At 38.6% G+C, this 14,549-nt stretch overlaps 1 protein-coding gene across 4 annotated transcripts in view; it reads right to left on the bottom strand.

Moving 5' to 3' along the window:
* Positions 1–5,700: 5,700 nt before the first annotated feature.
* The window catches only part of TMEM117 (transmembrane protein 117), a 219,052-nt gene continuing 210,203 nt past the window's right edge, over positions 5,701–14,549 (bottom strand). For 2 of the 4 annotated variants that reach the window (XM_064508074.1, XM_064508076.1), the window contains exon 8: positions 8,209–10,286. In XM_064508074.1, the coding sequence (XP_064364144.1) occupies positions 9,646–10,286 (641 nt within the window). In that variant the 3' untranslated portion in view covers positions 8,209–9,645. The other 2 variants (XM_064508082.1, XM_064508087.1) reach the window with 2 other exon arrangements.

Below are 14,549 nucleotides of genomic sequence, written 5' to 3'. Positions count from 1 at the left end.
GATTCGCAATGTCTGCAGTTGGACTGAGATCAGCAAACTTGGGATGGCAGTGGGGAAGAAGTGAGGTATTTCCACTTCTCATTACCGTTGCCCTGCAGGCATTTTGATGGCAGGAGAAAATGGGTGTCTTATGTTAGCAAAACTGACTTCTGGTTTCAAAAACTACATTCCTCCAGATGGAATATATGCCAGGGTGAAATATGCCTAATCCCACTCCTGGGATGTTTTCTGCTGTGCTTATGTGTGTCAGCCTCATGAAACAAATAAAACTGTTGCCATCAACAAGCTAGAGACCTAATAACACAGGCACATTACACCCAGTGGGATACCTAACTTCTGGGAACTTAGGCATGTAATTTCATGTCTTAGAATTTTAGTTCTCCTTCCTGACTTCTGCATGTCTCTTGTATTGCAAATTCTTCAAACAGGGAGTTCCCTTCCCCTCTGTGTAGTCTCAGGCATAATTTTTCTCAGGCACATTCTTGTTACTGCAGTATAAATAGTAACAAGAGCAATACAATGAGAGAGTGGTTTCAGTAAAGTATGTTTTTCCAGCAGACCACATAGAAGATGGAGCAGAAAGGCCTCTGGGAAAAGTTTGTCAACTGCCTGGTTTACTTCTCCAAAGAAACAGTGGACATTTCTGTCTACCAATGGTGGTGCCATCAAAACACCAGGAGGGACATCTGGGTTATCCAAAATTTACCAAAATGAAGTACCTGTCTTTGAAGGTATGCCATTCTGTAAATGACACTAAATGCAATTATTTCTATGAATAACCAGTGGTCACACTGTGTCTGCAACCAGAAGCAGTTGGACCAAGATGATGCTGTGCCTTTGTATCACTGCTTAGAGCAGCCGGGATAACCATTCAGGGGCGATGAACTAAAATAGCCATATAGCTCTTGGGGACTTGAGCTTGTACCTTTGGATGGCCCCACATGAATTTCAAGCACCTGTCAGCACAGGCAGGTACCAATTGAAGACTCTGCACTGTCCTCCATTATGTGATTTAGGTACACCCTGGGCATGAAAACTGAAGAAAACAGAGCACTTTTTTCAGTGCAACTCCATACATTTTTGTGGAGGTTTCATTAAATACCCCATACTGAGCCTACCCACAGTTGAGAGGTTCAGCAAATACTACATTGGCCTTACTAGGGAGACTTACTGTGAGAATGGAGCAGGAGGTTACTGGCAACTTCTGTCACATCTGCTCTAGCTATGTTTATATAAATAATAAACTCTTTAGCTCTTTGAATCGATAGGCTTTTTTTGTTTCCTTTTTGACTGAATGAGGCCTAGAGTCTCTCCAGGTCCCTGTCGGAAAGAGCTTGATGTCTGCATCCTTTGGGATTATTTCTGAGAAGTACCTTTGCTGTGGATCTGGTGGGGTTTGTGTAGTTCAGAGGTGATGGGAGAGGTGGAAAGAGAGTGAAAGGATGGGACACACAAAGGGAAAATGGCTATTTTGTCTGCTCATAATTTAACTTTGTTTAAATTTTGGAAAACATTCCATTTTTTGTACAGTTTCATGAAGCAAAAATAGTGCATTTTCTCTCCTTTCAGTAGCCATGGAGATGTAAAAACAATGATTATTGGAAATCACCCGTACTTGCAAGAACAGGTTTGCGCTATCACTGGATGACACTGAAAGTAAATCACACATGCCTTCTAAGCAGCCTTACCTGGCAAAGCTGTCATAGCCAATGAGCAATGAACCTCATAAAGGTCCTCTAGCATCTGGAACAGCTGGAGCCCCTGCAGTTCTAGAAAGTATCAACTCTATCCGCTGTTGGCTCAAGGTATACTTGTTTTCAGCAGGGATTTTTATGAGTGATTAAACAGCGAAATCGTGACCATGTTTGCATATGTTTTGTTGTCAAGAAGACTTAGCAGCCACCAGCATATTGACTCATTTTATGTCCCCTTCGAACTTCCCACCACAAAGCCAGCAAGGAATTCAGCATCTCAAAAGCAGTCATCATCAACATTTATCTCTGTATAAAAGGTAGGGGAAGAGATCATCAATATTTTTTTAAAAGCTTTTTTAATACGTCTCTCATTAACGAGTTCCCCGACTTTGTCTTTGTATGCTTTACAGTTACCCAGGCTCTTCAGATAAGTTACTGCTTTAAGACACAAATGTTGATTAAATTGTATTGATTTGTTCGATTTTTGTACATCCATCCTCTTCTTTACTTCTTAAACCTTTTGCATTTCTGCAAAGCCCTCTGCCATCCTTTCGCATTTCTCTAAGTAATTTGCCACCTCCCTGGCCAAGAATTTGGACTGGGCCAGCTTTCTTCTGATTGTATCAGGCTAGGAGGGAAGGGGTCCTTAGTCTCATGAGGTAGACCTTAAAACAAAATAAAACCCCGACCAGCCTGGGCTTCATCCACTTTGTAGGTAGGCATTGGTTTCTATTCTGTTTTTTCTTCCCCTCCTTTTTCCCTTTCCTATTCTGTTTTTCCATTTGGAGATAAATACATATCTGTGTGTGCAGACATGCATGAGGCTCATGATGGAAAGTCAGTATGAATGGAAGTGTAAGAAGAGAGCAGTCTTTCTTTCAGTTAATGTAAATGATTTTCCAGTTAATAAAGATCATAGTAGGGTTATATAGATTAGTGACTCCTCAAGCAATGCATAAGTTCAGCTGTTCAGTATGTTTCCTACTGACCCCTCCAAACAGGTTTTCCAAAAATGTAATAACTCATTCTATTAATGGATGCTACTAGTTCTTCTAGATGAATTATAATAAAGTATGACTCTTTCATGAATAATTTTAAACACTGACTCAAGGTAACTGATTACATGAGCCAAGGGTTGCAAACTGAAGAGAGAATTGACTTCGTCAATGTGCAAATACAGTACCAGGCAATAAACAGATACCAGCTATATCAGTATGAAATATAATTACAATTAACTTCAGCATCACAAATAAACTTCCCCAATTTTTTTCAATTCTTACATGCCTTTTTCTTCTGTCAGTTATGCCTATGCAACATAGAGTATGGTGTATCTCGCACCAGTGAGAGCTGGTGTCGATTCATTCTCACAGGGCTGGGCAGATGATACTTCAACACAGCGCTCACATCTTGACAGTTTTGTCTTCACACACTGTCACTTGTCATGGTTTACAGAGTTTGCTCATTCCCTCTTACCAATTATTATTGGTAATCTTTTCTTACCCAGTGGCAGCATTTATCCAGCAATATTGAAAAAGTTTTGGAAAAGGCTGCCCACGGAGGTTGTGCAGTCTCCACCCTTGGAGGTTTTCAAGAGCTGACAGGACAAAGCCATGAGCAACTTGGTTAGAACAGAGTGCTGACCCTACTTTGTGCAAGAGGTTGGACTAGAGACTCTTGGAGGTCCCATCCCATCTGAACTATCCTATGATCCAATGAAAGTGAAGGAGATGTAAGTAGAGATGAAAGAAAGGCCCAGAATGGAAATTGTAGATAATTTTGAGGATGTTGAGAATCAAAGAGATTTAAATGGTAGAAAATGGGGAAAAGGTTTCTATGGGAAAAAGAAAAGATTAAAGGAATGAGAAGCTGACAACTGAGGAAATAAGAATATACAGTTCCAACTAAAACTGCCCCTGCAAAAAGGAGGGAACAAAATGCAGTCAATACTGACTTTTTACAAGTAAATATTGCATTTATATTTTGACTATTATGGCTCTTCTCTGCTTGTCTTTCTCATTTCCTTGGCAGTAGGTAGGAGTCCCAATATGGCCAGCCACAGCAGAAATGCTTGTCTTTCTGAAGAGAAGAAAGAAGCCTGCTCTTTTTTAAAATCCCCAGCCTTGAAGCTATGTGGGGCAGGACACACTGGGACTTTGTGCATGAGCAGACTAAAGCCCCTTTTACCCTAGGAACTGAACAGCTAGAATTAAGGCAAAGTTGAGGAAAATATCCATTGTGTTCATTTGGCTCATGTCTCCTTTGAATGTAGCAGAGAGCAGGACAAGTTACTTGTAAGAGCAGAGAGATTGCTATGGTTGTTTGGAAGCTGTACAGTCATGCATCTTCTTGAACAAATGTAACAATGAATCATAAAAATAATCCTGCCTGCAAATATTTCTTTGTAAAACTCCATGGATGGACCTGGTTGGAAGGACAAAACACCTTTCTGCATGTAACATACAGTATTGCTAGCAGCGATTTTTACACTAACTCTGTCCCTAGATTGTTAATGCATTAGGAAAGGTACCTGTTGCTTCTTCGGCAGAATCTCCTTGGCTGGGCAGAGGCTGTGTACAGATGGTATTTTATCAGTAACAGCAATTATGGGCCTTTGATGGGTGATTTGTGTTTTAGGCCACTAAAAGTAAAAATTGCTTGGAAAACAATAAAACAGAGGAACCAAACAGACTTCAGGAAAAAAAGAAAGAGAAAAGAAAGAGAAGGAGAAATTCCATATGCAGAGAAGTGCTCCAGATGTCACAAAGCAGCATGAGACCCAGATCTGTGACCTGCCTGCAGCAATCAGGTAAGATGGTCTTCTGCAGACCCCAACTGCCAGACATCAAAGGAAAAGTGTGAGATCACAAGTATCTTTGTGGCCATGCTGCTGCTGTAACATACATTTCTGAAAAGATTTGATGATACTAGAATCCTCTTTGCAAACCAGCTAGATTCACACTTCTCGCCAATAAGGAGTTTCTATGGAGGGGACCAGTCTCATGAGGTTTCTCCTTCATAAGTTTCTTCCCTGCTTCCCCTTCAGAAACAAGCCCCTTCCTCCAAACAGTGAAAAGCTGCTGACATGTCCCATGCAGAGAAAGTGTTAGGAGGGAAATAAGATGGTGTGGAAACCTAGTCACCCAGAAGAGCTACTCATCTGGAAGTCATCTGGAAGCTGAGAAGGGCTTATGAGCATTTGGGAACAGGGACTTGCTGTTTCTCCTTAAATATGTGAAAGAGATAGAAAAGATTTATAGTAATTCACAGTCTCTCCATTTCTCCCCCAGTCTTCCCATGAAACAGGACTTCCATTTAAATTAATTTGCCTCTGAAATGCTCACATAATGGGTGCTTCATTAGCCCCCAAAGCCATCTCAAGGCTGTGGAACTCACGGAAGAGACTCCATTCTTCTACCTGTCCTTGGTTGTCCTATTTGTGTATTTGGCATCACTGTGACACAACACATAATGTTCAGGAAGCCCAGGTTCCCCACAGGACAGTTTTGCGTGCACAGGGAAAGGAAGATGAACATCCCCTTTGTCATTTGAGACTCACAGTGGTGGGCCAGCAGGGAGACAGGATGGTAAACAGTTGGTAAGTCTGATGTGTGCACCGGCATCTCTGTTGAGAAAAGGACTGCAACAGTTTGTTAACAAACAGTTTAAAATTTTGCCTGTCGCCACCCATAATCCAAAGCACAGGATCACTCCAACATCTGATAAAGTATGTGATTTGTCTATATGCTGCACTGGACAGCTGCAAGTGAATCAACCTTATGGTCTTATTTACAGTTTGGCCTATCTAATTTTTACGGTTCTTGCAATCTGCTCAAACATAGTTACTTTTAAATGCAACCTAAAAAGCTGCAATGCTCTGCTTGCAGGACCTTAATTATCTTGAACTTTATGGCTTGGCATAAAAAGTTCTCTCCCACTGAGCCTCTCCCAGAAGGTTGTTAAAATCAAGGATAGTGTGTTAAAAATTTGTTACAACTTTTAATAGTAAGCCATAACATGTGCACTTGGGGGTAAATGAACTTGCCAGTCTAGTAGGTATCTGAATTCATATCTTTCCAGTGTCTGAGAGGTGTCTGTTCTTTGTTTTCAGCTGGTTGTCATGATGGAAGCTATTCGCTGGAGGAAAAGCAAGAAGTAAGCACATATTGTAACATAGTGCAGTAGCTCAGAGTATGATGTTACTAGCTGCAGAGGAAAGAAACACTTAAAACAGACCAAGTTTACTTTTCACATAAATTACACCAAATTAATTTGGGGAAGCAGATAATGCAATTACATGTTCCTTTTTGGTTTTGCACTTTCTAGGCAAAAGAAGTGGAGGCAGAGAAAATTAAGTAACCTGGAACACGTTCACAGAGCAACAAGGAATAAAGAGAACAATAGCGAATTGTCTGCTTCAGAGAACTGACAGTTTCCCCAAGACAATCAACCAATTCCTAGGCTCCTAATACACATACGCATCGTATATAGTTAGATTTTAGATGTACGTATATGTTTTCATACGTATGAAAATTATATTTAGGGCACTTTCTACAGACTTACCTTCTATGTTCTCCATTTTGTTTCTATCTCAGCAGAGGTAATTGTTGAGGATGCTACAGCAATTTATAGGTACCTGTGAACTCATAAATCTTATGTGCTTAGCCCCGAGATGTCTCCTCTTTGTATGTTATTTAGGAGTATCTATTATCCATCACTGTACGGTATAGCTATGTTAAAGAAAAAGCTACTGTACCAAGTCCAATCTCTGACAAAGCAGACACAGGCCAGCCCTGTAGTAATGGTAACTGTTAAATGGCTTATTATAGAGAGCAGAACGGAGACTAGTGCAACATATGTGAATGACTGGACACTTCCTCAAGCTTAATAGCTTCCATGGATTCCTCAACTTCCACAGAAAAAGAAAAAAAAAAAGACTAAAAAATTTGTGTGATAGTTAAGCTTTCAGAAAGAGCTCAACCATCCATAGCAAAGTTGTGCTGGATACTAGAGAGGTTTTCAGGAGTGTTTTGAGTTAAGGAAACAGTTGAGAATGTTAATTATGAACAACAGTTGAAAACTATGAGTGTGCTTGGGGAAGAGTATTTCCAGTAACTATTTTACGTAACCAATTTCAGGCCCCTAACTTGGAGAAAGACAAGTTGCTTCAAGAGAAGACTGAGGATGAATCTACATTAGTAACCTCTATTAGATCAGCTCAGGAGTGCAGTTTTGATTGTGCCCACTTACTGCACTCTAGTTCAAACAGTATGTTCTCTGTACCCAAACCAGATTTGACTGAATCATACTCTAACCACTAATGGGCATGCAGTTTACAGGACCAGACTAGGGCTAGTGTGAAGTAAAACCATGAAAGGCCCAAAGCGTGGTCACTGGGTCCTCAGCACAACCAACAAATTCATCCATACTGAGTTGCACTGCTTACTACTATAGACATAAACATCTAAGTTAGGCACTGAATCACCTTTTGGCTATTCCTATTTCAAGTCTCTGCCTACATCAGAAGGGGCTCAGGGTGAGACAAGCCTTCTCACTTAAGCTTCTCAAATTTGATACCTAAAGTAGACAGTGGAAATACTCCTTTCTTCTCCCATCTGTGTTTCTGTTTACATTTGAAACTCCCACACAACTAAGCAGTCCTTCCTCCTTTGATTCAAGTGATGAGATGATCATGGCGAGTGGCTATACTGAGTCTCTTGGCTCCTTCTGAATTCATGATATAAGCAGTCTCTCTGCTTGGGCATTAATTGAAATACTCCTGCAAAATCTAGGATTCCTTTTTTTCTTCTCTTTTATGCAGGCTTGTGATGACCTGGTAATGATCTCAATGTAAGGTCACAACTATTTTAGCTGTGATCAGTTGCTTAATAACAGTTTTCTCAGTCATGTAGTCATGCAGGCTGTAAGGCTCAAATTTTCTGCCTACATATTAATAGATTTAAGCACTCCCATGCACAAAAAAAAAAAAAAAAAAAGGAATGGGGTTGATGTGAGGTTTTCAATATTTGGGTTTAGAGTATCTAAAACATACAGGGAAGCATGCATCTGCAAAATTAATTAGCTATATCTGTAACTACTTACCAAATGCTCTTACTTTTCTAAATCATATTCTGTTTGAAAGTCAAGCATCAGTACGATCACCTTCTATATAGTACAGGCAGGATCTCACAGTGTTTTACCAGAACTAATTAATAGTCTGGCTTTGAATATATTTTAAGTCAACAGAACAAATTTATAGGCTGCGCTAGGCAAAACCTAATCATAGCGTTATTTTTATTTTTAATGGATATGCATTTAGCCTGATTAAAAAGGGAACTTTCGTCTGATGAAATATAAAATGTTCCATAAGCAAAATCTTTGATTTTGACATTACTACGATGCTATCAATCTTTTTTTAGTGTCGGAAATATTTATAACTTTAAATAGGACAATGCATGGGTAAAGTGTTAAAAAAAAATCCCAAAACTAACGGGATATGTTCCCACCTTATAATAAATAATTGCCGAATTATGTTTATTAAAATTGGCTCTCAAGTGACAGTTAATAAATGCATAGTTCTCTTATGCATGCTAAATTCAGCATTCTGAAAACTTAAAAGCAGATAGATCAAAACAACTGAGATAAAAAAGTCACAAAGACAAAATACAGCAATACCAGTAAATGACAGGGAAATAATTCAGACTTAAAAATGACTTATTATTTAGTAACTTGTAACAACAATTCATAGAATAAATTAGAGGCAAATCAGAGTCTTTGTGATATTTTAGATACGCAATTTCTTTACTGTATATAGTCTGATCATACAGCAGAGGAATTCATATTCCAATATCCCCTTCAAAGAAGCAGAAAAAAATGTTGCACCACATTCTTGCTTCCAGGTTACACTCATTCATGGTTAATGGATGAAGGAGGGGAAAAAAGGATACAATACAATTCATTATTAATCTACTTTAATGAAAACCCCTGCACATTTCTTCAATCTTTGGAGCAATTAGACTGTCTGTGTGGTGTTTCACACTAGCATGTATCCCCAGACCATATCTACACTTAACTGCACAAATACTGGATTTAACAGGCTCTGTATCTATTATTGTAACCACTCCATTGGCCCTTTGATGTTGCCCAGGTTTGGTGTGATGATGGAAAAAGCTGCTTCAGCTATGTATTTTCACCTCTGTTTCTAAAAGGTGAAGGGCAGAATTTTTAATCAAGGAGCAGTTTATCTTTAATTATGAAAAATATAATTAGGCATTATCACCTAATTGCAATTACTGATGGAGAAGTCATATTTTCGTAAGTAGTGACCCATGCTGTATTATCACTCTATTGTTTACCACATAATGTATCTGTACTTGTGTTTGGCAACTAGCCAGCAAAAATTAAAAGGTAATCAACATGCTTCTCTGCAGTCTGGTCATCAAAGTCACTGACTCCACAGATGAGTAAACAACAAAGTCAAGTTGTGATGTCCTAACAGAAACCCTTCTTTATGAATAACTACATTTGTCTCCTCTGTTAAGACATCAAATGATACTTGAAATAACCATATACAAAAAACTTCGCAAAATAGGTTAGAACTGTGCTATACATCTGGTGTTCAGTTAAAAAAGTTTAATGTCTCAAGGCACCACCACGGCAGAATTTTATACCTGCAAGTAATCATCTAATACACTACTGTACAGTTAAGGTAATGTATTAATAAATAGCTTGTGCAATTTTGGGAAGCAATCTATAAAGGAATGTTAGATATACAGTAGGCACATGTCCTATAATACAAATAGAAAACAAAATCCCTAGAAAAAGCATGCTGAGCACCTTTGTGGTATAGGTTGAGTTTCTTATTCTAACCACTATGTAAATCTTAACTTACAAAAGGTAAAACTGAATTCTTATAATAACTGCTTACTTAACTGATTTTCCTGGGTATTAGGCTTTAGGTCACAAGATTACTCTTAGGGACAGAGGACTCTGGTACTGGCTGTAAAGGGCTATCTTGTTCATTCAGTTGTGCGTTCAAGTTTTCAGAAGTTAGGAGAGAAGAATTAAAAACAATTTCACTTAAGTCTGATTTTATGGATACTAGATGTGGTTCTTGAAAACTCAATGGTTCTTCTACTAATACCTGTGTATTTTCTCGTGTCATTCCCATATCTGATGGTGACTTTCTTTTCATTCTTGTGTATGATTTGTCTAAATTCTCCATGCCTTGATCGGTTTTCTGAAATCGCCCAAAAAACCAGATGAAGAAACCAAACAATGCAAAAGCCAGCAAACTTGGAATAAAAGCCAGGCATTTGACATCAAGGCTAGAGCCTGTGTATCTGCTGTGCAAGAACATGTCTCCTTCGGCATAGGTCCTGTTGGTCAATGGGTTAGTGTTATTGGATCTCCATTCCCAAGATAACTTAGTTCTGTTAAGATCTTTCAAGCTTTCTGAGTCCTTCACTGTGTAGATCTTCTGTCCAGGACCGATATATTGACCATATTCATGAGGTTTGTAAAATATTTGGTTCTTCCACATATTTAGATCCAAGATTAAAACCAGAAAGATAATTCCATAGTTAAACCATTTGCCTGTATTGGAAAAAGAAGGCTCTGTCATCTGACATATCCGTTTCAGAAGCACAACAGATGTAGTAATATGTAAATACTACTCAGAGAAAAAAAATCTGTTTTTCATTAATCTGTAAAACAAAGTTATAACAAAATTTTCATCATAGTCAGATTTATGCTGAATATCCCTTAGTGTTTCACAATTATATCTGAGCACATAATAAAATAATTCTGTAATGCAAAACAATTTTGTCATGCACAGCACTCTATCAACTGAATTTACACTGCAGTGTGTAAGTGACCTGTTGGTTAGACCATTAGGTGATGTGATCAATAAACTTAAAGGGTATTAATTTCAAGGCTTTAAAAATATTCAGGCGGCAATTCTTGAAAAGGCCATGTCTGATAGAACTGCTCATATGCCAGGAATGGCTAAGCTGAGACTTTTTTTGGGGTCGGTAATTACGTAAATTTTAAGAGTAGACACTTAAATTGTTTAATATACCACCCATGGGGCACAGGCATAGGCAGGTAGAGACTATTGGATAAACTGTGATTTAGAGATGTTACTCTCTCAGAGCAAAAAGATCAGCAAGGGCTGATTTCAGTCTTGGGAGGCTAATCAGTTTAGCTTCACCTATAGTCAGTGTGGTGTGAAACCTCTCCACAGAGTGACTCAGAGTATAATATTAGGCTCCTGCAACACTGGAGAAAATTGTTCTCCTTTGATTATTGAAGAGGTGTAAATTTACTCTTTTGCATGCCTCCTCCAGGTATGCAAAACATATAAAAGATAACTCAGTGTAATTGCAAAGTTGGCCTGGCTTTGAGCAAGGTGTTCGAAGAGATGACCTTCACCTGTCCCTTCTAAACTAAATTACCCTATGATTCCACAAAACAAATTATACCAAAAAAAAAAAAAACCCCAAACAAATTTCATAGTTCAAGCATTTTGTACATATTAGCTGAACATGTTAAGATCTTACCTTTGCAGGGATGACTGACACCACCCAAAACCCACCAAATCTACATGTCATCAAAGATGTGTTAGGACTGAGGATTTGTGACTGCAACTTACGACAGCATTGTGTGGAAGGACATTCAATGAGGTATATCCCTGCTGATGATGAACGACATTGGTCTATGCTTTAATCATAATTAATTGTGTTTCAAGTGAAAAACTAAAATAATCATATCAGAGCATCTACAGAATGACTTATGTCACAGGTATAGTGAAGAATAAACGGATGCCAGTTCCTGAAAGCCAGTGTGTTGAAGCTGTACCATGGACCAGAATGCTCCAGGGTAACTCCTTGTATTTCAGCAATTGTTCTTTAATGGTCCTCTTCAATCTAGGTTATACTTAGACTGAAAATGAGTAAGAATGTTAATTCTACTGTGTTATTGTCATTCTCCAGAAATCAAACTGCACAGTTCACAGTTCACCTTAATAACTCTTCTAGCTTAATTCTGTGTTTTCATCAATATTATAATTGACCTGATGAAGAAGTGAGTTTAGAAAAGTATGGTTTTAGATGATTATCATCACATTTTACAGTGTTTAGTTTCCTTAAATCAACACCAATACACTGGAAGTGATGATAAAATATGAAATATAATAAAAATAATACTGGTAGTTTAATGTCATTTCCTATGGATTTCTGCCATATATTTTCTGTGTTTCTCTCCATCACCATAATCCTAGCTTCTCCAACAAGCATGACCTTTCAAAAAGCAGAGACAATAGATACGTTGCATTGTGTGTGTTGATGGGCTGGCTGCGACACACACATTCACTGATCAGTTGGCTATTGTCAAACAGGATACATAATGGCTGATTTCTACCTGCTTTTCCTCAGCTGGGCACCAACTTAGATGATTCTCCTCTACCTAACCACTATATCTCAGCAAACTATGGGAATGTAACTATCTTTCAGATTTCTACCCTCTGAGAAACGGTTTTGAAATTGGCAGTGGGTTCAAAAGTTAGTTGAAGCTGATCAACTGAGAGATGGATAAAGAGTGAGACTAACCCATACAGAGATCATAATCATACCTCATTTCCTTAGGAAACCAGGTTAAAAACAAATGACAAAGAGACACAAGTATTAGAACTATTACCCATCCACAACCAGTTTGAAAGAGAACATGATTTACTGCATTCAAAACTTCCTTCCTGTTTTATGGTTGTACAGGTAGTGCACTTGGACATTTTGTGGAACAAAAATTTGTCATCAAATATTGCTCTGCCTTTCAATGAGAACGTAACACCCCTTGCAGCACTGCCCCAAAGTTATTTCCTAATCCACATTCCTTTCCCAGGAAAATGTATTATCAGCCTGTCTGGAGAAACTTCCTTCCACTTCTTTTGTTATTGGCTCCATCAAAAATATATTTGTGGTGGGACTTTGTGTTTCTGCAGAGCCAAGATAGGTGACTCTCCAGAGAGATCTGCTAGGTATGGGAGATAGTAGGAAGTGGGAAAATTCATGTAGGACCAATATTGCTCTTTCCTTTCAGATTGACAGGGCAAGAACGAAGATGTGTAGGGAGAAGACAGGCAACTGAAAAGAGCAAAACACTAAGCATAATGCAATGGGGATGTTATTGAGAAGGCCTTTGTAGAGGCTAAAAGGGACTGTTATGGTTATCTTGATTGCAGGCTTCAGGTAGGATTGACAAAGAGGACTTAGATTCAACACTGAGCTATGCAGCACCTTATCTTTACGTATGATGGCACTTAGTGGATTTCACTGCAATCAGCTGGGTGACCAGGTTGTCCTAAATACTACATGTGTAGAGCAACCCACCAAAGGAGACTTCAGAGGGCAGCCTGCTGCTGGTGATGGAGCTGACTAAGCTAGCAAAAAACACTGAAAATGTTGAATAGAGGTAGTTAGGTGCCTGATGTTAGGCTTCATGTAGTATCTGTCATACACTGTGGTTTTGTAATTGTGAATCTATTCTGAGATGGATTCTAAGAGGGCCCTGCCCCTCTTACATCAAGAATTAGAGTACTTGCTTGATACAAAAGAGATGTTCTGCCTGTTTTATTTAAAGCATGAACTTGAAGCTCCCTCACTCAGCTCCTAGATGAGGTTAGGCAGGCAGGACAACAGTCTTAAGCTCCACTGATTGTATCGGTTGGGTTAGTGGGATTATAAAGGCAGCCTAGATAAATAGCTTAGATGCAGACAGCCAGGTTAATTAAGATAATCTTACCCTGTATGTCTAAGTGGCAGCTAGCTATATGAGACCTGTCTATGTTCAGTGGTGGACCTACTCAAAACTCCTTAAGCTTCTCATTTCTAGATAATTTTTACACACTCTGCATCATCACACTCCTCTCTGAGCTTCGATTTTTCCTTTGCTTTTGAAAAGTGTTGTCACCAGAAGAAACACTGTATTTCAGTAATAGTCTCACTGTAACCATATATGAACACAATGACATCTTCCTACTCCCACTCAGTATTCTCTGTAGCCAAGGCTGTGTTAAAATTCTTAGGCACAAAACTTCTTACTGGGAGCTCGTCCTGTCTTGGTTACTCACAGAAAGTGTTTGCATCCTTCTAGAATACAGTGTCTGCTGCTGTCTATCCCTGCTCCAAGACTAGAATGTGTGACAGCTGAGTAAGACTGGTTTATCAAGCAACCCAGACAGCTGTGTAGAAATAAAACATTCTCACCACTTGTTGCTATTCCGAAAATGTGCATGCTTCTGGAAACACTACTGAACCAAAAGGCCTAGAAGCCTCCACTGACAAACAGATACTTGATGATAATTCTCCAGGACAATTAATTTTTGAGTCTTATTGTATTGACCTGTCTTTAACACTATACACATGTATAATTTCTCTCTATATATAAAACGATTTTCTATCACAACTTAAATTTAACAAAATGTTATTTTGTTTTAGAGCAAACTTTAAGTCTTTTAATGACAGCAACTCATCTTCGTAGCTAAAGAAATACAGGTTGATCAGCACAGGAAATGGATTTGGTAAATCGGAAGTCTTAAATTTTGAAAAGCTACAGCCACTCCTGACTTCTCACCTTGCACATAGACCAGCTCAAGTCTCTAGTTCTGCAGAGTCAGAATATATATAATATATATAACATACATACACAAATATTCATTTTCTAACAATAAAATAAATTGTTTTTCAGTACTTCGAATTTCATTACAGAAGTGGAAAGGAAAAATTGAGTCCCACACAATGAAGTCTTCATTTCATTTGTTTCCTAACCAATACTTTTCTGTAGGATCAATACCACTACTGATCT

This window comes from Dromaius novaehollandiae, chromosome 1, assembly GCF_036370855.1.
Source record: "Dromaius novaehollandiae isolate bDroNov1 chromosome 1, bDroNov1.hap1, whole genome shotgun sequence".
NCBI lineage: Eukaryota > Metazoa > Chordata > Aves > Casuariiformes > Dromaiidae > Dromaius > Dromaius novaehollandiae.
The sequence above is the reverse complement of the archived record's forward strand: the minus strand, read 5'-3'. Positions and strand labels throughout refer to the sequence as shown.